The 15,656-nt window shown below is 45.2% G+C and overlaps 1 protein-coding gene across 1 annotated transcript; it reads right to left on the minus strand.

Annotated features, from left to right (window-relative positions):
- Window positions 1-7,895: 7,895 nt before the first annotated feature.
- Window positions 7,896-14,711, minus strand: LOC136440032 (knob-associated histidine-rich protein-like). The gene is made up of 4 exons (XM_066435794.1): window positions 14,478-14,711; window positions 10,921-11,556; window positions 10,345-10,532; window positions 7,896-8,788 (listed from the first exon to the last, which is right to left on the minus strand). The coding sequence occupies exons 1-4, from the start codon at window positions 14,551-14,553 to the stop codon at window positions 8,663-8,665; spliced, it is 1,026 nt and encodes a 341-aa protein (XP_066291891.1). The 5' UTR covers window positions 14,554-14,711; the 3' UTR covers window positions 7,896-8,662.
- Between the last annotated feature and the right edge of the window lie 945 nt (window positions 14,712-15,656).

Here is a 15,656-nt window from a genome sequence, read left to right on the forward strand (position 1 = left end):
AGAGCGGGCTTTTGTAGGATCAACCAAGCTCACCCAAGGGACATTTCTTCGTCCAAATCTACGTCAATGTTAGCGCACGTTATATTTAGGTGATCCGGAGTTCCGGACTGAAGCTAGATAAAGGATTCTTCATCGCTCTTATGTCAGTTTTGTACTTTATCTTCGGACTTTGGTATATCCGTGGCAATAGAGTCTAATGTCTGCGGTTATCCTATGATTTGGTTGTATATGTTAGACCTGGAGGGGACCTTAAGTACGGGATGTCGCATGTTCGTGAATGATGTTTGTTCCACCGAACGATTTACGGTGGGATTTTACCTAGCCTGGTATCCAAACCTACTATAGATCCCGAGTCTCCTCTCCGAAAATAGGAGACTTGGGAGCTATGATGGGTTTGGAGACCAGGCTAGATTCTACCTGCATTTTGGCAAACATTTTCATCACAGCACTTTCATCAGGTCTGAACTGAGCGCCCCCCCCCCCTTCATGCATCCGTCCACTTTGTTACCTTGCCCAACCTTGTCCCAAACGGGGACCCCATTAAAAGTGCATCCAATGCTAACGACATTTGCCCAAAACGACTGGCAGGGCTCTGGCAGCTTTTACGGCAATTGACCGCCCTTTAAGGGCCAATCATCTGGGCTTTACACAAGCTGGTCCCTGGCGGCACGGCGACATGTGCGAGAATATTTATGACTTGCCTCCCGGCACGTCTTGAGAGAATTTGATCCTGACCTTTTCTTGAACGCCCTGTGTTCTGACATCCGTCCTTTCGGAGCTAATCACTATCTTCCCTCCTCACATCCGCTGTGAGACTGATGGAAGTCGCACGGCTATAGCGCTATCTTAGAACCGCATAAGACTGTGCCAAAAGCGCACCGTTCAGGTTCATCTATCATATTACTATTGTCCTCAAGTCACGTCCGTTACGCGCCTCCATATCATACATGTAAATCACAAGTATATAAACACAATTGTCCTTCATTTATGCCGCACGTATCCGAGTCCAGTTCACTGAAAGCTACAGGTAAGAGAATTACAAATGCTTCTTTCTCAGTGTTGTTGCAATGCGATTTACGTCCAGAAAGACCGGCTATCGAGCATTGGGTGCTGTTGCAGTGTTTTGGTGTTGAAAATTATCACGGTGACTGTAGCCAGTGACCTTTCATTTTTTTGTCATGCTCTGAAAACATATTTTTGAGACCGTCTCAGTTCAGCCGCAGCTAGATATGCTCTTTTGGCAACTCACTTTGGCCCACACGTCTTTCTTGCCCTCTTCAAGAAACAAATGTCCAATTACCTTTATTTACGTGTATCAGCCAGCTCTATCGTGATTTGTAAATGCTCTGATCCCTTTTGCTGTGTTTCAAAGTTTTCGAGTTAAAACCCGGCTGTCCACAGAAGCTATCTTTTATCAAGGGGAGTCCCGGTAGTAAATCTTTTTTTTTATTGCTACGCGCATCAATGCAAAGGGGACATCACCATGGTTCTTTGCATTTTCGTAGGGATTCTTAGCGCTCACCAGTTGGTTGTTTCCAGAGATTTCGAGTTGTGCACTATGCGGGTTATAGATATGATAAACGCAGTGTATGTTGCCGCCAGCAGTTTGCTGAATCATCAAGATTACAGAGAAATGATAGAGCGCTCCCTTTGCGTAGCCTGGAGTCCAGCCTTGTTAGCTTTGGTCCGCTCCCAACGTCGCTACTCCCCTCGTATCCTATAGCCTCTACCATGCTCTAGATATCCAGAAGAGTAGAAATGGACCAAATAGAGGAGTTGGCCAGCCGATTGATACAAAATTCCCGGCGTGGCAAATTGTACCTATCGGCGCTGGCCAACTCCTCTATTTGGCCGATTTTTACTCTTTCCAGCCACGTCTGGGGCCTGGTAGAGGCTACTTATCTTAGCCGAATATGCAAATGTAATCGTTTGATTGCGCCCAGTCTTGTTGGCAGAAATTCGCTGTATATCATGAAAGTGAAAACATGTCTTCTGTTACTACCGGTAATGGCTACACGTTTTGACATTTGACAGTCCTTATCGATGTAACGGAGAAACAAGCGCCACGCGGGTGTGCTCAAACTTTTGGTAGGGCAAAAGGGGCAAAAAGTGTGAAAGATTTAAAGTGCCCTGGGGACAGGATTGATGGACGACAAGCAAAGCCCTTCCACAAAGGGAGCTTTCTGATCCTTCGGTCGCTTCTTGGTACCAAGCAGGAACCAACCTCCGTCCAACGGGTTTACAAATGGCTTTAGAACGGCTTAGACATTTTCCCCAGCGCTAGGCAAGCATGAATTATAAGCGAATAAGAAAGTCACGTTAGGTCAGACAGTTTCAAACAGTTTTAGCTTTGATTTGCCATGTAAAGGATCGAGATAGTCCAACTATCTCTAGTAGATACTTTCTTCACTTACCAGAATTAAAAACGCGTTCAGGTTACGTTTTACACTTGAGTGGGGGGTTCCGTTTTACTGTACGTGTTGCAGTGTGTTTATGTTCCCGTTTCATAAGCAAATGAATGATTTATAAGAAAGATTCAACATTAAACTAGCATATATAAATGATCGAATCAATGACTTTGTAATTCATGGTTACGTCTTTTGTCATATCTCAGTTACAGCACAGTGGGCTATGAGAGCTAGCCTGGGTACCATCCTCCGTAGTAACCGCTGGCTTGCGCTTGCTAACTCCGTGGTTAGTAAGTGAAAAGATTGAGCTAGCGTTCGCTACGGAGGATGGTACCCAGGCTAGATGAGAGCAGCAACTTCACGGTGATATGAAGTCCATTCAACGCTTGCTAGCTTTCGCTAGCAGAAGAAGAACCTTAAGTACACCAGTTATGATGATGAAACTGAACCATTGCTTGGGACTGCATGGTCACTACTCATGTAGAAATATCAAGTCAAGGACATGGCGACATTCAAAAATAACAGAACTGTGGAGCAGGACGCCAGGGAAAAATACTCTGCATTAAGAATATTCTTATTACATATGATAGTCTAATGGCAGTTTGTTCATTAATATGCAACAGATGTCATTATATGGTGCGTACGGGTTACCGTCATTGTTTGTATTGTTGAAGGGTTGAATTCTTCTCTTACCGTGCCGAGACTGAATATAGTATCACCTGTATGCTATTGTTATCGATCTAATACCAATATTTTCATTCATTTATTCGTCCATCCATCCATCCATCCATTCATTCATTCATTCATTCATTCATTCATCCGTTTTACCTGGTTTCATGACAATCGACTGATGCACGGACGAGAAAATTCAGAGCAAAACCGGTCAGAGCAGGATGCCAATTTTTGTGCCCTAAATGTGCAGCCGACCAAGCAACAATCCTTCCGTTGTCCATTAAGATAAGCCCTTAATCTATCTTATTTGGCACAGATTCATAACAGGAAACGATAGTGGGTGGAGCCGAGGTACTCCTACGCTGAATGTTCGTTAATGGTCGATTTTCGTGATCAGCAGACGTTGCTTACGTACGGCACTGGCCGTACGTACGTACAGTAAGTATGCAAATTAACTAGAGGGGGAACGCCTACACGCAGGACATGATTATGGACGTTATTACAGGAAAGGTCTTCTCTTTCATCCCGTTCATCTATCTCTAGCTTCTGGCTATCGTTCGAAACAATTTAGTACGACCCAAATACAAGTTGATACTCTCGAGTTATGTAAGCTAGGGGAACCATTCAGTCACAGCCGTACCACGCCATTACGGGTAGGGCGGAAACACGGGGAAACCTATTCTCCAAGTCCAAGCAGAGTTTTCGGTCGAGTGGGGTAGGCGTGTCCGGGATTTTCAACGTTCTTCTTCCATCAAGAGGAGGGAGCAGAGTGAGAAAAATCCCGGCCACAACTATCCCCCCCGATCGAAACCTCTGCTTGGTGAATGGAGGAAACCATCTTTCCCTCCCGTGGACTTTCTTCTTTAGCTGACCCGTGTGACGCGTTTACCTGATCATCGAGCTAGCTTCCCGACTGGTGTCGACCTCTTCATGGAGCAGAGAAGTGTTGTGGTCTGTTTAATAGTCAGTGTCACGTCCATGTAAATCTCATTATTCCGCTTTCAGTGTGACAATGAGTAGCTTACTTTTGTTTTTGCAGTTAGCGTCAATATATCGGTAGATAAATTTTTGTTGGTATGGAGGAAGATTTGAGGACAAGATTAACATGAGTCCCTCCGCAATTGAACGGCGATACAGTCTAGCCCAACAGACTTGGCGAAAATATGGGATAAAACCATCACAATACCACTATCCCGACAATTTTGTTTATCACGGATTTAATGCTACTATACAATTCAGTAATAGATAAAAGGGATAAATAATCAAGTCACTACACATTGGGGCCACTGGTGTAGCCTCCCTCGCAGACCTTTTAGGGGCGGCCTCGTTTATTTGTGGGCGAGGAGTGCGCGCTGATTTGGCATTCTCAACATGGACCAGGTTCTCAAATGCCGAAGGAGCTCGATGATAGGCGGCGGCATTGACCTCCCTGGCATTTAAGAACCTGGCCCATGTTGAAATCGCAAATCAGCGCTCCCTCCAAAAATAAACGTGACCACCGCGAAGAAAGCCTGCGAATGAGGCCATCAGCGGTGCATCGCGGGACCTGTTGCTCGGAATGAACAGGTGGCTTTCAATGACGGATAGAGGAGCCCAGATGAAAGCCACACAACTGCCAAGTAGAGTTTCGCGGCATCTTTCAGGCATTTGAAACACGTGATTTTTGTCAAAGTACGGATCACGGTCCCCACTTGTATGATCTGCAATAATCTACGCCATAAAAGTTACAATGTCCGCTTTCACACCGCCTCCTGCCGGCTGGACTGGAGTAAAACCCATGTTCTGACGAGCGTGGACCCGAATGACGCTAAGTACTGATGAAAGGTAGCGGCTATAATCTAGGGCCATAACATCCATTAATGTCCTTACATCATCGTTTTGTGGCAAGTTCGCGAGAGTAGAGACCCTAACGCCTTGGCCTTTGAGCAATCCAACATCAAAACCATTTCAGATGTTACAAACAACGGACTTACGTATAAGTTCTGTCGTTCGACCACTTAGCGTAAGTTACAAAGTAGGTAAAAGACATTTCAGTCGTAAGTAGACTAATGAAGATGATCCATGATAAATGCGCTGCAAAATGGCAGCTTTTAACGGCTGAGTCGATAGAACCCATTGATACCTATTAAGCTGACGCTAATGCATATCTTTCTTCAATGGGTTCGTTATAACGTTAATGTGTACACGGGAAATGGTTATGTTCTTCATGAGGGTGTTAACATAATATTCCACCCGCGCTTTCAAGTCCACAAGGACAGTAGCTTTAATCACTAAATCATACATGAGTGAATCGCATTATCTCAAGAGATGTGCGCACGTCGCACGTGACAGTTCGTTTAGCTGATAATGCACCGCGGCGGCGCGAAACGCCCAGTCTCTTGCTATATAAGAAGGAGTCCGGCTTGAGACACTATCACAACTGTTTGCCTTGTATCACCGCACAGTGCGACAGTTAGAGAGAAAGAGAGAGAGAGATGGCGCTACCGACACAGCTCTTCATCCTCGTGGCCTCCGCCTGCCTTCTCCCCCACTCCGCGGTGGCCTTGCCGTTATCCTCCGCCTACTGGGAGCAAGACAACGATGCCTTGGGCTTCGACCAAGACCCATCCGTCGGACAAGGCAGTCTTGGGGTTCCTCCTCACATAGCCTCGCTGTCCGGCCTCGACGGGCTACCTGAGGTCACCAGCCGCTACAGCAAACGGTTCCCCTCGCATAACTTTCCGTTCAGGACATCGGTCGGCAGATACGGGAAGAGGAGTGAGAGGTCTCGGCTCAACGACGCAGACTCCGACGCCGAGGACTTCACGGTGGCGTTGCCACCCTTTCCCGAGAACTTCGGCCTGGAACTCCCGGACAACGCCCACCCGTACGACCTGCACGACAGCGGGCGCGCCGGGGACTGGTCCGGTGGACATGCCGACCAACCGCCGCTGTCTCAGCACCTGAAAAGGGCCATGTTCCACCTTCGCACCAACTCCAGTAGATACGGTAGGAGGAAGAGATCCGCAGAGTAGAGTAAGACCTTATTCCTTATCGAATCACACTTCCGCTGTGCGGAAAAGAACAGCCGGCGTATGTGCAATTACATCAACATGTGAGTCATTCTCTCAGACACCAGAAAACGGCAAATCTGTCCATTAGTAATCCGTGTAAGCATAATGATTACGTTATATACTCCTTTGCTCCACTCTCTCGATACTTCTGCCAGGTTATGGCTTATAACGTAGATTAGACGGGAGAACTTTGGAACTGCACAGGAAAATGATGGAAGTGAACCTCAGTTGTGCATACTAGTAATAGTGCGATAGCTTTACTTTGATGTACGACATTCTGGGCCTCATTGCAGAACTTACTTTGGCATATTGTTACTGGCGGTGATGCGACACGGCCGTGGCATTTTGTGTTTGATGTGTTGTCAAGAATTAAAGCTAACGATGCAGTAGCTGCTACGTCTTCTTGTCCTTCTTGGTTGAAGGTTACTGATTGGATGAAACACAATAAAGAGATTTGTTTGTAGATAGCGGCGCTTGAGCTAGTCTCTACAAGACTGTCTACGCTGGCTAATAGGGAAAATAATTTGCGAGGGAGTTTGGCTACCAAAACCAGGGGTTGACCGGCTCCGAGGGGGAAACGTTAACTTTACCTTGGACTGACTATACTCGCCAATTAGTCCCCTTTTTTGCTGAATTCTACGTTCTGTGCCCCCGCCCCCCCCGCCCCCTAGGATGGCCGGGTGGAGGCTACGTTTGAGCGACAGTAGAAGATAACCGGATGACATCGGATGTCTCATAAAATGCCACATAAAGACAATTATCGTACACATCTTCACTTCTCCGTCTGAAATCGATGGAACCTCTGATAGCATGCCTACTCCTCATTATCTTCGTTGATTGATGTTGCCCCATGTTCTAAAAATGGACACAGCGACAACATCAAACAGCTTCGAATCTGACAAATCTTTTAACCGCCTTTCTACGCACCTTTCATATCGATATTCCATCCGTATGTCATATTCGTTCCGTAACGTTTTTAGATCTATTAAGCACACATAAGGGTGGTATCGCTTGAAGCGATGCATCTGTTATAGTTGAATGCGTCAAGCGACCACACAAACGTAGGCTGATGGATCCCGATAAAGACGATTGATTAATCGAGGCACTCATTATCGGTGACGCGGAAACGACTTTGTACATTTATCTTTATGACAGGTGCCGGTGAAAAAAAAATTATCATGCGTCTGTTCCCAATTTCTTTGGAATGAGTCATCTGTCTAAGTGTCGTGTAAGGATCAGAGAAGAGTGTTAAACGGTGCTTTGGGACGAGGTGGCTGCACGGGGCACATCTACCGTGAAATCATCCGGAATCCCTTACAGGAACCGTCAAAAGAGGACAGAGAGGCCTAGTTTCTCTATAAACAGATAAACGAGCCACCAGGGAGAGGCTACCAGACAAACTACGCTGGCTGTAAGGAGAATAATTTTGCCAGGGAGATTAGCCAGCATAGGGCTTGAACTTTCTTCGGTCTGAGGTAAATGTTAACCGTCCAACGGACTGACTCTCCTGGCCAATGATTCATTTTTTGACGAATTCTACGATCCATGTCCCCGTAGAAATACCTGATTAAGGCTAGGCACGCCCGTACAGAAGGATAAGCTTCCTGTTACGCCAGCCCATGCACCGCACCAGATAGAAGAGGAATATAAGTAAAGTAAAAAGGTTTGGGGATAATTGCCGTCCCTCGCATCAGCATATAGCCTTGATTTTTGTGGGGCAATTCTGCATCTCAAATAGGCGATAAAATGAAGCAACAATTGCTTCACATCGACTATGTACATTTATTTTGTACCAGACGTTCTATCAACGTGTCCATCAAAACTGCTAGCACAACGTACATTATGTAATTTGCCGGTCTGTTCTAATTTGTAATCTGGCGATATTTTCAATCTAATAGAGAAGGAAAACGTTACACTGATGATGCTACAAAGAGTGCACAATTAGCGATAATTACAACGATTCATAGACTTTACAATTTTACCATATTGCACATGGTCACATTCAAGCTCACCAGTTAGCATAACATACGTACCAACGACGCACTAAAAAGAAAGCCATTAAAATGCGTGAAAAATACAAATCAGTTACACAGTCACTATTATCGATATCGAATTCAACAAGTTCCCGACTCAAGGTGGGGCCATTGGAAGGTTCTGAAAAAGTCTAAATGTAATCTGTTAAAAGTTACTGTAAAATCCACATGCCTATATACAAAAAAAACTCCCTTTAAAATGTCAACGTATCGAAAGGGGACCGTCACACTTGTGCGTATATAAAACCCATGTGACTTCTGTATTGACAGTTTTCTGCTTAGATAAAGTATTCGTGGAAGAAATTGCTATTCTTACTTTGATCCACAGTTGTGCAGACTGGTTAACGAACCGAAAAAACGGCTTCTTCGGCTGCAAACTTTACCTAAGCCAAAAAATGCAAATACGCACTTAATATACGCACAAGTGTGACAGCCCCTAATGTTACATCCCGTAATAAATTCTTCGTCCGCTATTTCTGTGGACACACGGACGATGCTACACCGCGCTGCTGTAGACGGCCTGGCTGATGTATTCCCGGGCCGCGGCCTCTGTCAGCGCCTGGAGGAAGTTCCAGGGGTTCCGCATCTTCTGGTAACAGTCTTTACGTAGGTTGTCCACTGCCTGGGGAGAAACAGCAAATGTCAGGAACTTTAATTACCACGAAACTGTCAGTTAATTGGCATCCCATAAACTCATAAAGGCCCACTGACCTGTGTATGCGGGCCATTTGTGCAAGAACAGTTGTTTTGTGAAAAACAAAACAAAATGAACATTGGGTATTACACCAAGCAGCATAGCCCATGCGTTTTGCTAGCCTCCTTCGCAGACTTCCTTGAACGGCGGCGTATATATTTGGGGGAGGGGGGCGACGCGATTTCTTACACGGGCCAAGGTTCTCAAGGGACTTTCGCCGCCGAGGGAGTTATGTCGCCGAGAGACGACCGCCTTGCCGTTCCAGGAAGTCTGCGAAGGAGGCTAGCGTTTTTCCAGTAGGCCAATGAATTTTTCGTAGAGGAAGAAAGATAGTGGTTGCTGTTTTGGGAGAGTGGTGATCATCCGCTGTTGCTCTGTCCACGGTGCTGAATGGATATCGTTAGCCTGATTGCATCGCGCTTATACATTTTATAGCGGCCGTCCAACACCAGTCAGCCCCTTGGGGCTATTACAGCCTCGGAATTTGCGTTACACAGACTTGTATTGTGACCTACCAATGTTTTTAGGAAAACAACTTTCTGGTTGCCATTTTGGAAAAATATAAAGCAGTCACGGAGATCCTTAGATCTAACTTTACAATAAGATACTGCTTCCTTTAAAACACATGAATATTTCCTAGCACTGGTTATGACTAACGTTTTAACAAGCTGGGACTCGACTTCTGCTGGGTTCATTTTAACCTATTTGAGGGCAACAGTTCACGAACCGTATGTTTTTTCCTGTTAGCTGCGTCGTATATAGCAACGTATTTTGTTAACCCATCTTCCCTCCGGGTCAATCAACAAGTGATAAAAATTTAGTACCAGTACGCACATGTAGGGCATCAGGTACAAGCGCATGATGAATATGTCTTACTGCATACTAACATTTATTACAGACAGAATGGGCATTGGCTTAAGGACTGATCCGTAAGAAAGCAATGGACCTCTGCTTGTATTTCCTGCAATCATGCCCCAGCAACCAGGCACCCCGCGCACAAGACTCGGTAATCATTCCGCCCGGGGTGCCTGCCGGGCCCCAGTAATTACTGCGCGACCCTGCGGCGGGATTTGATCGGTCCTGTATAAGCAGGGATAAAAGTACACCCCTCAAGGACGGCACTCGTCATGTGGACTTCGGGCCGATGAACTTATGTCAATCAGAGAACTTAGTTCTGCTTGGCCATACTGAGGGATTTTCTGATGTCGCGGTGACAGTCGGGATTGTTGCCAGATTTGGCAATCATTTTTAGCCAATCAGAAAGCTGTTAATGGTAGGGGGTGATGTTGATGGCAGGATGGATGGATGGAATGATTTATGGATGGATGGATGGAAGGATGGAACTTGGATGTTGGTGGAAACTAATGATGGTGTGATGTGGTCATCATGTGGGGAGGTATTAAGAATAAGGGGAATGGCAATAGAGGGAAGAATTGATGGAGGAAGAGAGAGAATGGTTTCAAGGAGTACAGGGGGTGCCTTGCCTTGCTCATGACCCTGGGCGGCTGCTGGCTAAAGAATGTGAGCGTTTGCTCGTGCTCCATGTCCAGCATGACGGGGTGGTTCTCCAGGACAGCGCGCAGTCTCTGCCATGTCAGCGGGGGGATGGACGAGAACCGCCGCCGCAACTCCTGCAGCGTCCGGTGCTGCTCCGCCCTCAACCGATGCTGGCCTGGGAGGAATTGAATTTGAAATAATATTATAGTCTATTACTGCCACTAACCTACAAAAGCAACAAAACAAGTAGAACACGGTCATACATCAGCGGGGTAACATTTTTTTACTTTGACCTTCGTCTTGCCAACACCTACCCACATACCAAAAATCATCCCAACCATCCATAGGTTCTTGATTTATGCCGACTACAATTATCCGGAAACACAGACAGACAAACGCACACACACCGTGGCCTAAAACAATACCTTCATTTTTCATAGAGGTAATAAGATTACTGTTACCACTCTGCACCAAGAAGAAGCAACAGAAATCTACGTGTACACTATTATCAAGTTACAGCGAACAATCACAATTCGTAAAAGGAACATTGACACACATGTTACCTGACTTTCTTGTTCCCTTTCTTTGGCAATCCTCTATTGTCGTGACGTTCTGCGTTACCTCAGAGTTCGAATCACCTGCGTCTGAAGTGCCGATCTCCGCTCCCCGTGTGAAGGACTCAGACTTTTTAATAGTTTCCTCTTGGCTCCTCCCGATCGCTGGAGTGTGCACATTGTCGACGCCATCGGTTGGGGGATGCTTTGTAGAAGAAGGCACTTCGCTTTCACTGGTTTTCCTGGCGGTGTCTCTTTCAGAAAGTGTATCGTCAGTTTTTGTAGACTTCTTAGTCCTAGAGTCCTCACTCCCTGTATCGTGTTGACACGAGCCATTCACTGCCTTTGCTACAGTTACTGCTTCTGTGGCCCGAGGCGCCGTCTGTTTTCTCCTGTCCACGTTAACTCTATCAGGACTAATAGACCGTCGTGTCTCTGACACTAGGATCTCCTGGTCAGCAGAATCATCCGACTGGCTGTCCCGTTCCCCCAGTTCGATGATGTCCGCCCATGACATCCGCCCGCCCGTCTCGGAGTCGTCTGACCGTTCGGATTTCAGTTCGTCCAGACCTTTCCGCGGCATCTTCTTCTTTTTCTTCTTCTTCTCGCCGATGCCGTTTTCTTTTCTCCATTTCTTGTAGTCATCTAATAGCGAACCATGCAATACGAACATTTAATTTAATTTAAGCCATTCATTTTTCATACATGAATATATGAAAACGTAGTAAAACATATCAATATGACCCAAATCTGTCCAAAAACTTGTATTCAAAATCCCATTGCTGTCTCCAAATACATGTCTCCGGGTCATGCTTTGACATGTTTTTGACGTCATTCTGACGCTCTGCTTGGAGAGTACAATAATTAGCCGATAAAGCTTTTAATACGAACTAAGAGTTAAATGTCGGTGCTGGCGTATTACTCCTGTTACTAGCCTACATGCTGTAGTAGATAATGATTTTATCAATATGAATGGAGATCTGGCGTTTCTTTACGTTTTGTACGTCTGGGTGCACGTATACGTATTTGTTGTACAATGCATTTCTATTTTGTAGGTTGAAGCTGACCGTGCGAAAGTTATTGTACATTAAGTCGTGTCGATAAAACACTGCTTTTGTTGCCAGTCACGTCACAACAGGACAGAGTCACCCGACCCTTTTGGTCTTTTGACAACCTCTGGAGGAATGCACTGTTATGACGTCATCACCCCGTGGGTGCATGAATCAGCCGTAGTACCACGGCTACTCTTCTCAATTCTTCTCAGGATTTATGGAATGGTCCAAATTGGTCCAAATTGGACGAATAGTGCATCAGGGGAGTAAATCGACCTCATAATGCTTCTTCTTAGAAATTTTCAACCTACTCTTAATAGGTTGAAAATTTCCCCCAAGAAGCATCATGAGGTCGGTTACAATCGGTCCCGAAAGTACTCCAACAGAGACCAGTTGATTACACTAATAAAGAGGCTGAGTGGAACACGACATCATTTCAATGGTTCTCGGAAAGGGTAAAAGGTGTTTATGTGGTTTTCAAACAAGCGTGTGACAAACGAAAAAGTACCACCGAAACTTTCAGGGAAAGGTCAGCAAGGCTAATCAGCAGATCTTCTGGGGGCAAAATCGCACTACCGGTCAGTGCGACAGATCTTGGACGGCACTTATGAATTTGCCCATGAGTGTGCTTGAGTTTTCTGACAGACGCAAAACGACAGTGCCCTGGAATGCTGGATACTCTGCGTGTCAAAAGAAGGTAGCCAGCAAAGCCCAACAAAAACGCCTAAAAACACGTAAAAAACAGCCGGAACCCTTCCTCTGCTTGGAGAGTATGTTTTGCGGGGTAGCGACCGTTTGAATTCATGAAGCGGGCTAAAGGATAACCAGACTAGCTGGCCATAAAAAGGTCGACAACGCTCGACCGCCACGAGTAACAGTTGGGTGCCAAGTGAGCGGACGATAACAATGAATAATGGGTCGTGTTCTTCCCCTTTGTTGTTCTAACTAATCACCGATTTAAATACACTTATAGAGTCAATTAACAACTTTTTCTCTTAAAAAAAGTGACACCTCCTTTTTAAAGGCGGTAATCGCGGCTTGTTTGTATCCTAGTTTTGTGTGGGGGCTCAAAATCGCTCGCCAGCCTAGGTATCTTTGAGATTTTATGAATTTCATGATCGATTGTGCTTGAGATGCATGGAGGAACACCGTAGCCGGCAAGGCCTAACCAATTTGTCTATAATTTATGCACACGCACAAGAAATTCTACCGACCGGTTGTTGGAATAAAGCCTTTGGTTCTAGTTAGTAGGTTCTAGTATGGACTGGCTCATTTCTATCCGACAGCAACAACAATGCATTCCAATGATACTGAAGGGTTACGGGAACAAACTATCATTTAGCATACAATGCAATGCTGAATTTGATGCACAATATAGGCTTTAATTTTTGATATGACGTCATTTACAACATGCTGTAGTACATGGTATGTCTGTTTCACCAAGCAGGTTTTGTTTCACATAAACTGACTGCTATGGTCGCAAAGCAGTACGACAAATGAATTATAATCATTGTGACGTCAAGGAAAAGTCCGGTACGTAAGTTCTACTTTCATTCATGGCGCGTTATTTTCTGTACGTCATAGAATTGTTGCCATTGGAATGGAATATTGTTAAAGAAACGGTACAGGTCAGTCTGACAAGTCTACAACGCAAGCTGTCGGCGGTCACACATTCCGCAGGCGACTCACAACATTTGCATGATGATTGCATTTCCATGCATTTTCCACGGGGAAAACAGCTGGCGTTTCCTTAATAGCACAGCGGGAATTTCCATAGAACCGAACCATTACCATCGGAATTCTTACAAAGTATCTAGATTTGGTCAAAACGACACCATTGCTCTAAACCTTGTCTAAACTAAAAATGAAGATTTTATTGATAACGTTACACAATATCATTAAAACTATGTTCTATGAAGCTTTACACTTTTGTTTGATATATCGAAAACTTTTGTGGTCTTTGGCTACCTTTGGATGTAAGTAATACGACTTTACTAGCCACCTCCGTGAAATCCAATGCAAGCCAGTCCCTCCGAGATGGTTTGTTTAATCATGTCACTCAAACAAGGGGTCACTCCAAAAACGAAGGGTCAGAAAATAGTTTGAAAATGCAGCTCAAGTTTTGGGTGATCAGATAGTGTTTCCTCATATAGATATTAAATGGTATATTAGTAGAAATCGTCACAAAAGGCCCTTTTTCATTACAAAAAAGGAACCCCAGAGCCTGGCAGGAAATCCGTTGGTTTGCAAATACGCTTTTCCTTCTTTATACAAACACTTCCTTGTTTGAACCAGGGAGGTTCACCTTCCTTGACCTCATGTTCTTTGTTCGCAGGGCAGATTTAGACTTCGTTTTTCTTGACCTGAACGCAAACCGGCTTGGTGCACAACAGGCAGAGTATCACAACTTGTCTCTGTGCCTACCAGAGGCAGATAAGTTGAGCAGAATATTATGAACCGAAAACCAGGCACGAGTGAGTGAGTGCTGGACACGAACAAAGGACTGGAACTGACCTTCTGTGACAACGGCCTGTAGCATGTCGGTAACCGTCATGGTGGGCGAGAGTTCAGACGGGTCGTCTGCCAGCATCGACTGAGTACAAAGGTGTTGTAACTTCACGACAGTCCGCCCAAGTTGTGAACTTCCCCACGACTTGTTTGTTGTTATTTACGTGCCAGAAGGAACAATAGGTCCGGCTCCTGATTGCCGATCCACCAGTAGAGAGCGCATGCGCACTACTCTTGTCTGATTATTGTCTGACCGTTCGCTTTTGAATTTCCATGGCTGAATAGAACCTCTCTGGTTAGACAAAACAAAGGCTCTACTGCAATTGAATTACCGGTAATCAACCTCATTAACTAGGTTCAAACATAAACATCCGCAACTTATCAAGGCAACAGTTATCAAAAAGTTACTGTCCTATGATTTCATTTCATGTCCTACCTAAACCTCCCGTGAGACCCAAGCAGATGTTAGGAGGGGAAGATCTGGGAGACAACTCACAAAACGGGGTACGTTTTCCATGGTGTAACCAAGGTGTAACACACCAGGTTTGACACTGACAAGTTTCTAATACTGAACGAGGTGTTATTAGCCCCCATTGTATGAAGACTCCCGTCGGCTACATTCTGATAAGTTACCGTTTTCTTTATTGCGTTTTCTCCGCCGAGGAACGTGATAAGAAATAAAAAGTTAATAAGGAAACGGCAACTTATCAGAAAACAGCCAGAGGGAGTCTGCAACGGAGGCTAACAAGGTCCCATGGGGGACATAAAATGGGGGTCAAAAGTGCTGTTGCACGGAATAGGACTTTCTTATCCAAGCTCTGTCTGGCCTGGTTATAAGGGAATCAAAGGAAAAATAACTCCCGAAGCAGAGTGCTTTTTGACTTATTTTTAGGCGTTTTTCGCTATAAATGTAGAGAAAAAACATAACGAAGTAGAAAGACCGACAAAAACGCCTAAAAACACGTCAAAAACCAGCCGTAACCCCTCCTCTTAACAGTGGAGAGTAAGGAAAAATGGGCACGTCACAGGCATAGTGCATATAGCTTGGAATCCAGACCTATCATAGCTCCCGAGTCTCTCTACCGCAATAATCTTTGCGGTAGAGAGACTCGGGAGCTATAATAGGTCTGGATTCCAGGCTATAGTGCACAGTGCCTGACCACACTTGATTAAGTGTTGCGCATT

This window comes from Branchiostoma lanceolatum, chromosome 8, assembly GCF_035083965.1.
Source record: "Branchiostoma lanceolatum isolate klBraLanc5 chromosome 8, klBraLanc5.hap2, whole genome shotgun sequence".
Classification (NCBI taxonomy): Eukaryota; Metazoa; Chordata; class Leptocardii; order Amphioxiformes; family Branchiostomatidae; genus Branchiostoma; species Branchiostoma lanceolatum.